Here is a 16,659-nt window from a genome sequence, read left to right on the forward strand (position 1 = left end):
CACCAGCAGCTCGGAATAACATCCTTGAACTTACAGTGATCTCGCAAATAGTTCTGTGTCTCACTGGGAGTCAAAAAAGTCAAATATCGTTAGTGTTGACAACGAATGAAAATGCATTAAAAATAAAAATTATTATCCACCAGCAGATAGGTGTTCTCATGCTAGAGCTTGATAATACATAGTCAAAACTTTAGTGCTGGGCCAGGATTCCAAGCCATTCATGCACAATATGTGGAGCTGTTGAGGAATCTGCAGTTTTGAACAAACAACAAGTTGTAGTCGAGCTGTATTGTCACGAAGGTATCAAATTCCGCGTTAAGGGCGGTCTGAGCTGCATTCCCAGTTCAGAACCAATTTTATCGACATACATAAGCTCAAATAAAAGATGGAATAAGTGTCCTGTGACCATACACAGGGTATGTTTCGTAACTAGAAATAAATAACTAGTATAAGAAAGGTTACTGGTGATAGAGTTTCTACCTGTCGCCACTCCTTACTTTATTGTGGTTCCACCCAACGTCTACTTGGTAGAGAAAGAATATCATGTTTAATGTGATTTTCAGTCCACAATGCCATTATACCTTCTTCACTTGGCGTAGCCAGAAGAGAATAGAATCGGCCTCTCCCAATTAAGAAACATCGGCAGAAGTTGGAATCGAACCCAGACCATCATCATATGAAACTATCATCAGTCCAACAGACCACCAAATCCTCTTCTCTAAGACTCATTACTCTATCATAACGCCGCTGCGGCACACAAGATGAGAATTCTAACACACAGGCTCCCTGTAGTGGTTTGCAGGATGTTCAGTACATTCATTTACTTGGTTGACCGAATCGCCATGAACTAGTTGCCTTGGCTGCCCAGTGCATACATTCGGCTCTATTTTGTAATCACCGAAATAAAATAACGTAACTGCCACCTACACAGAACTGTCAACAATGTAGGATGCAGAAATTTGAATAGGAAGTGTTCCTTTCCATTTGAGCTGCTCTATTGCGCTATCTGTTTGTTGAAACCGTCGTGCAGTGCAAAAGAAATGCTGTAACTGTCTGTCTCTCAGAAGTCTAGATCCAGCCATATGCATTATCTCACAGCACTGTGGAATGCGGAAGTTCTGGAGGAACTGTTGTTCACTTCCAGAGCTGCTGTAGCTACGTCACAGCTACTAGTGTAACGGTAAGTGTTGTGCACTGTTGATAAGACGTCGCGTGTTCTATTACATTCGCTGCTACATTTTTTAAAAACGCAATTCTGTTGAAGTTATCAATATAATGGAACTTTGAACATAAATCCCTTCACTTCTGAACCCAAAATAGTCGCATGTGGAAAAAGGGCTAACTTCTGCGTCATTTTGTTCTTTTCAGGTTTAATAGATGGCCAGGCAGCAGATGCGTCTCGAAGCTTTTGTATTATGTATGGGGAGAGCGCATCGTGCCAAAATAGTCAGAAAAGTATTTTATACATTGGCTGTCGTCTGGTAGTGGCATTTTATTCTTCTTCAAACCTTGTTTGACAGCTTTAACTCAGAAAAGGTTGTCTACATGCATGTAATCAATAAACTGCATGTGCATTGTCAGACTGTTATCGATAACATCAGAGAATTCGCATATATCGTTGATGATTAATTTCTCTCTCATGTTTAGTATTGTTTTAACAACACTAAAAGAAACCTTACGAAAACTGTGCACTGTATTACAAGAAACGAAATAAAATTACGCACGATAACCTTACGACGAAAGTCGGTTTTAACAAAACTGAGTATCTGTACACAAGCGTGCCTCTATCTGCACGAATTAGTAAAATACTACTCACTTAGATTTAGATTGGGTCTGTGTTTAAATGGTATGCTGTGTCATACTCAACAGGTATGCAAATGTGGCATTTCATAAATAAAGTTGCGTATTCCTAGAAACCCAAAATTTGCTTGTTAGCAGCGGAAAGAGGCGTTACCAGTTATGCAGCATTGTAAGTTTTTCACCATTGCACTTTGAGCTGAAAGTATTTTCTTGCGATTTGCTAATCAATTTATTTCCTTCATACTTATCACCCTGGCATGTGAGTCTTAAGTGAAGAACAGTATTGAATTTCGTATCGTTGGCGGTCGATTCGAATTTCTTCAGAGACGCTTGTATTGTGTAGCAGCTTCGCAGTAAAAATGAAATGAAATGTCGTGTGGCTAGGGCCTCCCGTCGGGTAGACTGTTCGCCTGGTGTAGGTCTTTTGATTTGACGCCACTTCGGCGACCTGCGCGTCGATGGGGATGAATGAAAGATTTTATTCTTACGCCTTTAACAGAGGCATGTAAAAACAAAAGTTTAAACTTACTGCAACAGCGCAGAAACATGACTTTAGCATTGTTTTTCAATGCAACACAACATAGTGGGAGGGGGGGACTAGTAATTTGTAGCTTTCTACTAATCTCGCAGATAAGTACCACATAATCACATTATGTTCACAGGTATAACAATTGTTTTCTCCACTAGAATTCAAAATGGTAAAACTAAACCAAAGTCAGTAAGGCAGCCAGCACAGCTATAGGAGAAGCTCTCTCAGAAGCGAAACATTCATCGAGCTAGCACAGGGGGACCATGGGGGTAGAATTTGTGGGTCCGGTACCCACAGCTCCGACAATCCGACAAGGAATCTGTAGCAGGGACAGGGGAAAAAATCGAACGGGTGCGGAGAAAGGGTTCACACTTCGGCACTGCCTTGACTTTCGGTATATCGCCGCTCGGCTTCTCTGGAGCGGGAGGGACTACAGTGACCGTCCCGAATCCACATCGCAGGCTAGGCTAGCAGGTGAGGAGCGGAGAACAGCACAGAACTCGTGGCAGACTGCGGCATCACAAAATCAGGGAGTGCGGGAACAGCTTCATTGACGAGTAGTCTGTAAGGATCTCTTTCAGCTTATCTTTTGACAGCCTCGGCACAGACAGTTCGAAGCCTGTTCCGAGCAGCTGCTGTTGTCCAGGTAGAGGTGCTTGTTGTACAAAGCTCCTGGTCAATGTACGGCGTCAGCGGAGTGTTCTCCACACCGTCCCGGGCGCAAGCCTCGGCCCACGGGCCCATGTGCTTGTCGTTCACCTCCTCCACCACACTGGACATGTCCGCCTGAAACAACTTGCAGATGCTGGACAGAGTATTGCCCCAGTAATCGTGATTGATGTCAAGGAGGTCTGACACAACGGAGCTGATATCTCCTTGCGTCGTATCTCTCGAATCGACGACGTGGTAAACCTGTCCGACAGTGTCATCGCGTTGTGCCAAGTGCAATATCGCACGGCAAACGTCTTCCACGTGGACTGTATTCATGCGTAGGTCGCGACCCCACAGCAGTTTCATCATCTCTCCGAGGTGCCTGTATATGGCACCGATGACCAGCCTCGGGGCGAGGCCGTGGCGATCGCCGAGCCCGTACACAATGCCGGGGCGCACCACGGTGTACTTTAGATCGCGCACGTTCTTCAACTCCTCTTCCAATTGGCACTTACACTTAGCCACATACGTCCAGGATTCTGGCTTCCCGTCCTCCTCGGCAGTCAGAAAGCCGAGATCTACGAACATTAACACAACTTACTGAATCGAGCTGCCAAGAGGATTTGATGTGTAAAGGTTTTCTTCTGATTTTGTTACAGAATTTTTTCTGGGAATTCGCAGCTACATGAAATAATACACAAAAAAAGCTCGCACGCGCTGCCCCTACCACAGTTAGAACTGACGATTCTCTTAACCGTTGGAACACGAGACACGCGCGGTACCACGGGGCTACGGACACACTGATGCCAGCACGCAACTCTCATTATGGTATTGGTCGCTCAGCCTCATAACGCATCGTGAAAGATATTAAAAGTTGTCACTTATGTGAAAAATAGCATTTCTTTGGCCAAAAAATTCAAATATCTGTCTCAGTGTCTTAGTTTACGTGAGGATTATATACCACGAGTCATTCAAATGGAAAGGGAATATCAAGTGAATTTAGCGAGTCAATTCAGTACCATACGCGGAAGTGATTGCACTGTCACAGTGTTGTCAAATGTTTGTGACGATGTTGCCAATTCTCAGCTGTGCTAGGAACAGCTCTGTAGCATTATAGGAGAAGAATCCTGTGCTCGTGTCATAGGAGGAAACGGAGAGGAGGCGCGGGGTTTGATTAATATGCAGCGTTTTCTCCTATCAGCTGTGTCAAACATTCAGGTGTGTAATCTTCCATCACGATTACGGTTTCCCACAAAATATATACGAATAAAACACTTACCTTCTTACTTTGTGACAAAAGATTATTTCAGTACAATAAAAAGTCTTTGGAAATCAACTTTGCCGACCTGTCACGAAAAGTAAGATAACAAACACTTTGCACCTCGAAATCGATTGCATCTATGTGCAGTCTTGTGATCATACAAGTAGAATTTCATGAATTGCACGAGAATGTAGAAAAATGTTGGTGCGAATGGAAGCTGTAAGAAAGACAGTTACCTAATTATTCTGTACCACGTAATAATCAATTCATTTGATAATTCAGAAGAGAAGAAACTAAAAATTATGCCCATTAAGACAGAAACTAAAGTGCAGATGCGGGCACTGTGCAGATCTACACTTTTTCATCTTCAGATTTATACAAATAATGTATACTAACCAGCGATTCATTGCTTTCATAATGTTTCCCTCTTGTTTAGTCTTCTTATGATGAACTGGATCCACACCCATGAGTCTGAATTTTTCTTTGTATCCTTCCATCTACTATCTTTGTGTGTTATTGTTCGGTGTTCAAAAAGCAAAATATTATGCCTGCTCCCACGAGGTTTTAAAATGAGGTCGCAAAAAGGCTAACGAATTATAATCAAAATACAGTGAGACGCCAGTTCGCCTGTCGTCATGGTGTTAAGTAGACATAAATAGGTGGGTGTTATTGCCTGCATCTCCGGCATCCCGTTGTCGTTTTCTCTTATTGAGATTTTCATATTACCTTGATCACAAGACGCTGAGATAAATGTGTATATTCTCCATGACGAAACATCCCACATTCCATTCATCCTGATCCATTAGTTACGTGCATCGGCGGCAATGATTGATAGGAAAGCTGTTGTGGGGTGACGAATAACAATAACAACGGTAGTAATTACAAATCAATAATCAAGGATGTTTACTGCATTACAGACGATTAACAAAATAACCAAGAATGGCTGAGTGTTTAATTGGCGTACTGAGTAGGTGTTCTTACCACTTTGTTACTGAATTCTGTTCTAGTTGTTTGCAGAGAGAAAACAAAGAACGCCGTAGCCATACATATCGCTAGTACAACGAGATATTACCTATCAACTATCCTTGCTTTACATCACGAGACGAACATGGCGTCACTGAGCTGATATTTGAAATACATTTCTGTTTTCTCTCTCTGTCTCTCTCTCTCTTTTTATTTTAATTTTAATTTTTTGAGGAAATCATCGAGAAGCGTCTACGGTCGCAGGTTCGAATCCTGCCTCGGGCATGGCTGTGTGTGATGTCTTTAGGTTAGTTAGGTTTAATTAGTTCTAAGTTCTAGGCGACTGATGACCTCAGAAGTTAAGTCGCATAGTGCTCAGAGCCAGCCATCGAGAAGCGCGATAATAAGCAAGTAGGCATATAAACTGTTTACAGTTATTTTCATCGGGATACATAATGCAAAAATACAACTTTTAAGTGTGTTATTGCGAAATTCCAGTTATTGACAGTCTATTCGTGAGTTTGCTCGCATTCAGTGGGGTGAAACCTATCACAGAAGCAACACATAAACGAAATCTCGCTGCACTGACGTGTTGTCCGATATATTGCACGGAAAACATATCTGATTCATGTTGCTAAATACAGCTCTATCAGATATCAATTTGGAAGCGTACCAAGTGTATATAAGTATATCTTGAAATACGCAGAAAGGCCCATAGAGGTATTCGAATGAAACATAGCCATGACCAAAATTGTAACTGGAGTCGACAGCATCGTCGTCTACCACCTCGACAACTCGAACGGTGACAGTGCTCAGCAGGTTACTTACGTTTACTGGTATCAAAGCTACTGCATGAAAACACAAAAATGTTAATAACCCGAAGATCATTAGTTTTGGAAACCATAGAAAGTAAAGCAGTCATCAGTCGGAAGAGTGGTTTGAACACCACAGTGCTTTAATAGGCACGGTCTTGTTGGAGGTGGTATGCTGTTGCTTTCATCCGACCTTTGAGTTGACTTACCTAGCCAGTTAATAGGGGAACCTACAGTTCTACGTGGCTTTCAGGCCAACAGTGCAACTCGGCATTTTTCACATCAACAAACACTGCCCGAGGGGAAATATGTGTAAAACGGCACATACAAATAGTGGGAGTGGTGAGGGATCGAACCTGAGACCCTTGTATCCATTCTCTTGCTCTTTATCACCTTGCCACCATGCAGCCAACACTGTGGTTTCTGCTTGCCATTAAAATTAAGGATCTCTCGTTTGTGCCTGCGTTGGCACTTGCGTGTCCCTTAGGAGACCTTACCTTTGGGATTACCCTCGTATACGTGTGTGTAAACGCCTCCCAATGCCCACTCAAGGAAGACAAGGATACGTAGTCTAGCTTCAATGTTACAAATACGCCTCAGTTTGTGGATTAACGCTGACTTAGGTTGATAATCATTTTGAATATGTATCAGTACTGTACCCATTGGTGTGGAATTCGTTTTCAACCAATGATTCCCACAGCTACAAGAACACTGCTTTAATACCTCTTAGACAAAATATTTACGCAGTGATATCAGACGAAAAGATCAACCTGACACAAACTGTGGGAAGTTTGTTTTACAACCTTCGTACCTGGATAAAGAGCTTTCCCTATTTGAGATATCTGTGAACGTTGCTGCATAAGACGATTTAAGAAGAAACTAAATTCCTTCAGCTACGAGAATGTTTAAAGAAACCGTGTTAACGGCACTAAATCAGGGTTTGTAAATCGTTTACCAGCCGTACTCTGCCGCATTTCGCTGGTTCGAAGGCAAAAAGCTTACTGATAAATTTCACAGAAGGAAAAGGGGGACGAAATGTCTCCCACTCGAAGGTCATGTTGTTTTACTTAAATGATTTCAAAATCGGGTAAAATGAACAATGAGGTTGTCAGTATAAGCACATTACTGTTGCCAATATGATGTTGCACCGTCCAGGGCCTGTACTGATAAAGGGCCCGTTTAGGTCAGGCATATTGTACACAGAAATGGAAGAGAGAGCACCACTAAATTCTACAATCCGTATGCATTGCATACACAGAGAAATTACTGTTACAGTGTACTTATGGAGCCCAATGAGTGAACTGCATATTTTCCAGTGAGAAAGAGCACTGGCAAACAGTCTTCGCTACATTATGTTACTTAAACTGGCGTCACTCTGAGCTAGAATTTACCGACAGCAACTAAGTGCAAGGACAGTGAGTTGAATGCGGGTTTTGCAACTATGAAATACTTTCCTTACATTATGGAAGCGAATATTAAATTTGAAGTAATATTGCGAAAATTTTGGACTTGGATAGCTTAGAATGAAAATCTTTCTGTTTATTGCAAAGAAAAACAATTGATTTTCTAAAACATTCTCTGTCATACACAACTTGAAACAGGTCACGTCGACCAAATCATATGGAAGAACCGACAGTGAGGTATATCGGAAGGCAGTAAGATCCCTTGGCTTTAGGTTTGGCAGTATTCGACAGCCATTTCTAGGCACAAGTAAATGAAGAAAGGCAGCGCGCTTTCGTTATAAAGTAACGTCTTCATCAATTACTTTACTTGTGATGTAATATTCGAGTAATTGCTGATGTTTGATATTAACAAGAAAAGGATTCCGTAGACAGGGAAAGAACTTGTTCTTGGCCAACTACTTCTATAATGACCAAAAGGCCTTAAATGATCTTCAATCACATGTGTTCCAGCAGTGGTATGAAGGAAATGATAGTAATAATGACGGTGATAATCGAAGTATCCGGTAACTTCACACTTCACAGTGGATTTTCTCGAACTGAGAAATTTCCTGAATTAGTGAAAATTTCAGAATGGCTTCAAATCGATGCTATGACGCCTAGAAGAGTCTTTACATCCTGCTGACATGAGAATAGCATAATCTCCACGTCAGAAGCTTGCTTCTACTTAACCATTTAATATACTCGCGTTTTTTTTTTCCACCGTGACTAGTTTTGTAAGCTAAGCACATCATCCATTACAGCACACTCCTGGGGCTGGGAAACGTGGCCACAATGGTCTGGTGGAACGAACTATCACAAGTGCAATGCGTGTGACTAGTTTTGTAAGCTAAGCACATCATCCATTACAGCACACTCCTGGGGCTGGGAAATGTGGCCACAATGGTCTGGTGGAGCGAACTATCACAAGTGCTATGCGTGGGTTCAGGCATTTATTTTTAAGAGGCACAAACAGATTTACTTTACCTCTGGTAACCTCAAGAGAAAGCTGTTATAATCCAGAATCCGCATTAAACATCGAGTTCCTTCATTCCAAACTGGGCAGAGCCGGTTTACGTTGGAAAATGACATAGGTGGAGGTCAGGGTAAACAGAAATACTGTCGCCAGTAAACTTACTTACATTAGAAAATTTTATTTTATTTGATGAACTGAGAGCCGTCTAAAGGAACAGGGCTCTTATTTTACTTGTACTTGATTGAACTAGAGATGTTGAAAAATTTGGTGCTGGACTGTGATTCGAATTCGTATCTCCTCTTTCGAGGATCTGAATCTCTCGGAACACTGTAGTTCAATCATTTCGTTCCTTTTCCCAAGACTGCAGGCTTCTCTAGATCTCCTCCAAAGGTAAATATGTGGGTCCGAATCCTGATCCAGTACAAAAATATTCATAATTTCATTTCAAGCCCTATCACGTGCACACCGGCCTGCTAGTGAAAATTAACGTGCACTTTTAATGTGTGTTCATGTTGCCATCAATTTCTGGACAAACACACACACATCTTACTGTTGGTTAGTAAGCAACTGATACTTAAGCAATATTCGTGGACAATAAAGAAGAACGATAGGAGTGCGGTTCGATTGTCGCTCAGGCACAAAAAATTGTGTCCTTATTTTAGATTCAAACACCTAGCAGCTGGTAAGAAAAACCGATACGTAACATTAGATTTTACTTAGTTAACAATCCGATTACGTCTTGCGCCGCCCATTGTGGCCGAGCGGTTCTAGGCGCTTCAGTCTGGAACCGCGCGACCGCTACGGTCGCAGGTTCGAATCCTGCCTCGGGCATGGGTGTGTGTGATGTCCTTAGGTTAGTTAGGTTTAAGTAGTTCTAAGTTCTAGGGGACTGATGACCTCAGATGTTAAGTCCCATAGTGCTCAGAGCCATTTGAACCATTTGATTACGTCTTGGGTTCGTATCTGCGGCGCAGAACTTTACATCATGCGCTTCATCTTTAAATGCATACACACTTCGTTACTTCGGAATTGAGGTATATCTGACATCTTTCATGGTTAGTTAACAGGGATGAAAGGGTCTTGATAGGAGTCCCGGTTTATTAAAAAAACTGTCGTCGTTTATTTTCAAGTTTAGATTTGGTTACTGATATAAGCGAAAATTTTAGTACTTCATGACTCTTAATGGATAGTCAGAAATATGATATGATTAGATTAGATTAGATTAATACTTGTTCCATAGATCATGAAAACGACATTTCGTAATGATGTGGAACGAGTCATTTTAATGAAAGATTTCTTTACATACCAGTATTCAATTTCTTTACTACAGTTTTTTACCCTCTCTCCCTCATTCTTTTTTATTTTTATCTCTCTGTCCCTCTCTCTCTCTGTCTCTCTCTCTCTCTCTCTCTCTCACACACACACACACTCACACATTCACTTTTTATTTTTATTTCTTTGTTGTGCTCGACTATCGGCGAGGCACGAAAACGTCCGTGAATGAGTTTCTTAGTTTTTAGTACATTTACGAAAGAAATATAAAAACAACTATGAGAGTTACTTCAAATGGTACAAATGGCTCTGAGCACTATGGGACTTAACTGCTCAGGTCATCAGTGTCCTAGAACTTAGAACTACTTAAACCTAACTAACCTAAGAACATCATACACATCCATGCCCGAGGCGGGACTCGAACCTGCGACCGTAGCGGTCGCACAGTTCCAGACTGTAGTGCCTAGAAACGCTCGGCCACTCCGGCCGTCTGAGAGGTGGTGATTTATGATGCTTAGTAGCAGTCAGTTCTGAGTATTATTAGTATCTAAGCTCCAGTCCCTAAACTAAGTTACAGAAATGCGAATCAGACGCATTACTTATTCCAGGCCGTAGCAGCCGCGTCCTTGAGGCACCAGCTATGGACACTTCCCAGCCCGCTGTAGGATCACATCGGTTCGTCTTCTTCCTGCAGGTAATCTAACTGAGATTTGGCAACAACGCAAGGAATGTTTGGCAACTCTGTGATCGACAAGTTACTTCCTGGTGTGCACGGAATTAACCCTCAAATTTCACTTGATTTCTCCTGTCATTCGTTGTCAACACTAACGATATCTGACTTCTTTGACTCCCAGTGAGACACAGAACTATTTGCGAGATCACTGTAAGTTCAAGGATGTTATTCCGAGCTGCTGGTGGATAAAAATTCGGTAACTGTCGTCTCTTTGTGTGTAGTCAACAACGATATGTTTGGGGTTCGATTCTCAGTCATCACTGAACTATTCGTCATATTATTTCTAGTTCAAACATGCTCACATGTCACTGCTGGCGTAACAAACCCATATTTAACGTTCCTTTTCTCTAGAATATAACAGCGATACATGCCGGGTTGGAGTCCTCGGAAGGAAAAAATTAATGTTTCGTCTCGTTATTTCAGTTAATACATCTAGCTACTGCCGAGAAAATCCGATATCTCAAAGTTGATTGTTCTTCGATAACAATCCGATTAGATTCTGGGTTCGAATCCCTGTCCAACACAAAGCTTTACCCCACTGCATTTCAAGTAAGTTACTTGTGAAGAAACAATATTTAACATCTCTCGTAGTTCGTTAACAGGGACAATAGATGCTGGGTAGGGATTCGCGTCCGTTAAAAATGTTACGTTATGTAATTTAAAGTTGATATTTGTTAACTGATACTGTCTAAAATCGAGGTATATCACTGTCTTTATGCCTAGTCAGGAATGACTGTTAATTTCCGTCAGTCACGAAATCTTAGTTTGCATGACCTGGGTTTGAATCCATATGCAGAACGAGGCGGTTCGTCGTGTCATTTGAAGTTCATACATATTCTCAACTAGCTGCTCGTGAATAACGTAAATTTTAATGACATTTTGTGTTAAATAACAAGTACGGTATGTTACTTTGAAAAGGAAATCATGAATATGACGAACTTACTACGTGCATTACCTATCTGACGTAATAATGAGAGTGCTAACATTTCAGGTATGTCATTTGTTGCAATAAATGTGAGCTTACAAGCCTTAAGGACAGTCTTATCGCCGGCCGAAGTGGCCGCGCGGTTCTGGCGCTGCAGTCTGGAACCGCGAGACCGCTACGGTCGCAGGTTCGAATCCTGCCTCGGGCATGGATGTTTGTGGTGTCCTTAGGTTAGTTGGGTTTAACTAGTTCTAAGTTCTATGGGACTACTGACCTCAGCAGTTGAGTCCCATAGTGCTCAGAGCCATTTGAACCATTTTTGAACCAGTCTTATCTGTGATGAGTTGTTCCCTGATATTTGTAGTATCGTGGTATTACTTTACATCTTGAGTTATTGCGATACAGAGCAGTGTTTTCTAGTGGTGACTTGTTGGAACCATTTTCAATAGTCAAACGATTGTACCAAGGAGCGATTAGAGGACCTGCTAGACAGCATGGGAATCAGGCGAAATGCAATTCAGGTCATTCGGATACTTTTGAGCATGAATGTATTTCGTTAACAATCCGATTACGTGCTGGGATCGCATCCCTGTCAGAAGCTTTATACGATGGCATTTCAATTTTAAACAAGAGCATACCTTGTTCCTTGTGAATGACACCATATTAAACGTCGTTGGGGGTAGTTTCCAGGAAGGTAACTGTTATGACAGGATTCCCAGTTCTGTACAAACATTTTCGTCATTTATTTTCAGGATCTGAATTGATAACTAATACTGGTGCAAACGTCTATACTTCATGTCTCTTTATGCCTAGCGATCGGGTCTCAATAAGGCACAAACAAAGCTTAGCTTAGTTAGCAATGGCTATATGTGCTGGGTTTGAATGCAGGTCCAGAACGACGACGTTGGTCATGTCATTTTAAGTTCAAATTTGTGTACATGTAGGTGTTGATGTGTTACGAGAATAATGATATCACTGGTGATTCGCTGTTAATGTTGAGATTTCCTTAGAGTGCGTGTTGCCGTTAATAGCACTTTTCTACTGGTTTGTCCAATATCTAGTTTCCAGAGCCACTCGCCGTTGAGCGACCTTCAGCACGTAGATGGAAAACCTTTCAGAGGACGAAGAACTATTTCCAATTGCTGTACAGCTTTGTAACGCCACATATTGTCTCAAGTATTTAATTTTGACTAAGGATTACTGTACGATATATGTAAAATAATCCGATTTCTCAGAACTTTTGGAATGTCACTTGTTGTAATTAAGGTTAGTTTATGAGTGTTATGGGGTATCTCATCGCTAAGAACATGTTTTTTAATATGTTTTGTATGACGATATTAGTTGATGCATAGACTGATTGCCATAAAGACCTTTGGTACCCATTGTGTGTAGTCAAACGACTGTACCCCATGGGGTTTTAGTGTTTAGAGGACCTGCAACACAGCTACGTTATGTTGGTTGTATTCGGCAGTGACCCACTTTTTTCGCTGTCAAATGTACATGTATTACCTTGGAACAATGGACATAAAATGTTCAAACGTATCTACGTTCTGTATTTTAATTTAAAAAACCAACCTGTTACCAACTGTTCGTCTAAAATTGTGAGCTATACGTTTGTGAGTATTACGGTGCCATCTGTCACAAAGCGAAGAAAGTGGTCCAACTAAAACATTCATATTTCTTTACGTACTACACGAATATGTAATAAAAATGGGGGTTCCTATTTTAAAAAACGCTGTTGATATCCGTTTGACCTATGGCAGCGCCATCTAGCGGGCCAGCCATAGCGCCATCTGGTTTCCACCTTCAAGCTAGACAAGTTTTGTTCTTTATAGATTTTTCGTTTGACGCTTATTTCGTGAGATATTTGGCCCGGTCACAATCAATGGACCGCCCTGTATATATATATATATATATATATATATATATATATATATATATATATATATATATATATATATATATATATATATCACTGCATTCTTGTCAGTACATTCGGTGTGATGTGAGAGCAGTCGGGGAATACTCTCAAGTAATCTCAAGATATTCTGAGGTGGGGCTCTCAATATGGAGGTTTAAAAAGACGTGTGTAACTAACAAAATTGCAGGCAGTGAGATGAGGCAAATTCGGCGTACTCTGTTAGCGTGTGTACCGTTTCCTCGCCACATATGGCGAGCCCTCTATAGCAGTGTCTAGTTTAAATGTTTCTTCTGTGCAGGTGTTAGCTGCGCGGGACGCTCAAAGTGCGTCCGGCGAAGATATCTTCGATACCGCATTCCTGTCCTTCCCCCACCCCCCTTCAATCCTGTGCCATGGAGCTACTGATGGAGTTTGCTGTGGAACGATGGCTTGGCGCTAACCAACGTGTGCCCAACGTTCGTCTTGTGTACCACCAGGGACCCATGCCTAAGACGAGAGGTAGTACTTCTATGCAACGGCACACATATCTGCAGTATTGATACTGCTGTGGACGCCCAAGGCTTAGTGGCCGATTACAACTTTGTGTATTTGACAGACGTAGCTGTGAACGGAGACGAATGCTGCGGCTGCTGCAGCGATAGTGGAGGCGGCAATTGCTGCGTACGTGGGCAGGGATTCTCCTCTGTCACAGAGCCATTTCAAGACCCATGTGCGGGAACGTCAGGCATCGGCAACGGCTGCTTTAAGGTAGCAGCCTGGTATGTAGCCAGCATTTCTGAAAGATTCATGGATTCACAGTAATCACGAAAACGTGGTTGATTTTGATTCCATTGGTGGATGCTGTTTTGCAGCGAACGTTATAAAGAGCTTGATCAATCAACTGAGTAACGGTATTGGGATTTAATACTTCTCCTGGCGAAGGGTCGCGAAGTGTCCGAGTGCCATAGCTGCTGACAAACAACTACAAAGCATTTTATGTCGAGTCCGAAAGATAAAATTTGAGCGTTTTAGCCTGGAAAGGGCAAATAAAACGGTCGGCTTCACCCTTCGCTTGAGGATAGATTGGTGGCAGTCAGATATGATGAATTCTATTTCACTGGCAAGATTTTTCAAATTTCATCTTAGACACTGTGGACCACCGTCTGAAACGATTGTCTGTGGTGTGCGTGGTGAGCAGACGGACCGAGTGGAATGATTTTATGGAATCATTCTTTCAGTAGTTTTCTTTAGACTTCTGGTACAGAGCGCTTTACAGTCGAGCTGTGGCTGTACATGGTCTGGTGCGACACCGGATGTTTCTAGACACAGCAGCTACCCTCATTCAGCCCAAGTGAACAGCATTCCCACATCTGGGGCTGCAGACAGTAGACGCTACTCGCAAGCATACGGTTGAAGGGGTGTATCCGAAGCACCATCTGCCAGCCAAACAGAGGACTGGGAACGGTCACGTGGGGGACGTGGAGTAGGCTGCCGAGAGGGCATCGGTACAATGGGTTCGCTCTCTGGTCAGCCAGCTCTCGTCACGACTAGACGTGTTCTCCTGTCCTCTTTCCAGGCTATATGGCCCTCAGGATAGATGTGACAGCCTCCTGCCACGCTGCACTCTATAACTTTGTGTAAAGTTTAAAAGTAGAAGATGCGGAAATTTACCCTACTCCGTGAATCAGACACTATTGGTGTTACCTTTTCGCAAGCTTCTTGACACTCCCCGATGCCCACATATTACCAAAGTCCTAATCTCTGTCCATGGATGCACATCTTGTGTCAGCCGCGGGGTTACAATTGACCGTTCGGCCCCGGTTGTTGGCGTAGGAGGGAGCTGGCTGTACTCTGTTAGCTCATATCTTGGCTGCATTCGACTGGGCAATGTAATAGTCCGAATTCTTTTGGCGTCAGTTTCACCTAGAACGCATCACGCCGCGTGGGTACGCACTAGCAGCATGTTCGGCCGTGAATTCTTTAAGCCGCCTTGCTGCCACGCCGCCTTCACGCTGCCTCCGAGCTGAGGCGCCTGGCGTGAGCTGCCTGCTACGCCGTTGCCCGTGTCCGACCCTGACCGCCACGACGCCGTGGATCGATGCCGACGCCGACGCCGACGCCTCCGTCTTCATCGTCGCCTCGCGCTGCGCCGTGCTTCCGATCTCGCTGACACCGCCTCTTCGCATCGTTTCAACCGACAGCAGAAATGTTGAAATAAGCTGTGCTGCCATGCGTACCTGCTCCTTGATGCAGTCTTTATGAGAGCTCCTGCGGTTGGAATTCGTTGCGGTTGGGTTTTAATGTTCATTTAAATGTTGAGACTTTTTTAAAGTCTTCCAGTCTCTAGACATTCTGTCCTAAAGCTTGTAACCGTGCCTGGCACACGCTCCCGTGGCTTGCCAGAACATCAAGAAGCACCAAATGCTGGAAATCCTGAGGTACATAACACTGGGGTACCTCAAGAGCAGATTAATGCATTATTGCTACAAACAACGAAGTTACAGAAGACAAGATGCTGATATAATACAACAACGTGATCATTGAATTAGGCATGCATCTGGCCAAACTGCTGCAAGCACGTCTAGAGCTTCTGCGGCGGATGCAGTAAGTTCTGTACCAAATTTTGCTAGTCCCAATGGTGCAGCCTCTTTTGGTCCCTCCTTGGCGAGAATGTTACCACATTTTTGCTGAATGTCCGGCACCTGGGACGAACTAGCTCCTGGCTGTATAGCTTTCTGCTAAACATAACAACACTACATCCCTTAGGTGACATGTGCAGTAAAGTGGTATCAGTGGATGCCTTGCACTATTCACAACATTTGATATCCTTGCAAAGAGAGCGCTACTCCGACAAAAGAAGTGTCCTTTACGGCAGATATCGTTCGTCGACTTTGCGCCAGAAGTATGATGAATACTTATGGCTTTCGATGATCGGATATGAGCTGTCTTGTCGAACATATGTGCTGTAACAGGTAGGAACCCTAACTAGAAATAATAATCTCAGAAACAGGTATAGTACGGTAAGCTAGAATTTCCCTAGTTTCAAAGGATTCCAAACCAGCTCTTCCTGCATTGTTACAAGCAACGAAAGCTACAGTTACCCATCCGTTACCCAAAGAGGAAGATGAAGAAACTTTCATCAAAGAAAAATTTAACTTCGGACCAAAAAATAAACTAGGTCCATTAAGAAGAACTAGCAATGAGGTTCTAATTGAGGAAGCTGAGCCAGAGTTATTGGTGTATTCATTTGCGGAATAAATCCACAGATTGGGATTGAGGTTAAAACTGCTTCCCAAACTTCATTACACGGTGCCATCAGGTTGGCTGTTTCACGTGAGGCAGCGACTCGCTTTGTTTCTACTCCTGCGCGAAACAACGAATCTCGACACGTTTTATAA

General features: G+C 42.7%; 1 protein-coding gene across 1 annotated transcript in view; it reads right to left on the minus strand.

Annotated features, from left to right (window-relative positions):
* Window positions 1–2,764: 2,764 nt before the first annotated feature.
* The window catches only part of LOC124722727, a 62,109-nt gene continuing 48,214 nt past the window's right edge, over window positions 2,765–16,659 (minus strand). Inside the window, 3 exon segments of the mRNA XM_047247868.1 lie at window positions 2,765–2,966; window positions 2,969–2,998; window positions 3,001–3,558. Coding sequence (XP_047103824.1) covers window positions 2,848–2,966; window positions 2,969–2,998; window positions 3,001–3,558 — 707 coding nt within the window. The 3' untranslated portion in view covers window positions 2,765–2,847.

This window comes from Schistocerca piceifrons, chromosome X, assembly GCF_021461385.2.
Source record: "Schistocerca piceifrons isolate TAMUIC-IGC-003096 chromosome X, iqSchPice1.1, whole genome shotgun sequence".
NCBI classification, from domain to species: Eukaryota; Metazoa; Arthropoda; class Insecta; order Orthoptera; family Acrididae; genus Schistocerca; species Schistocerca piceifrons.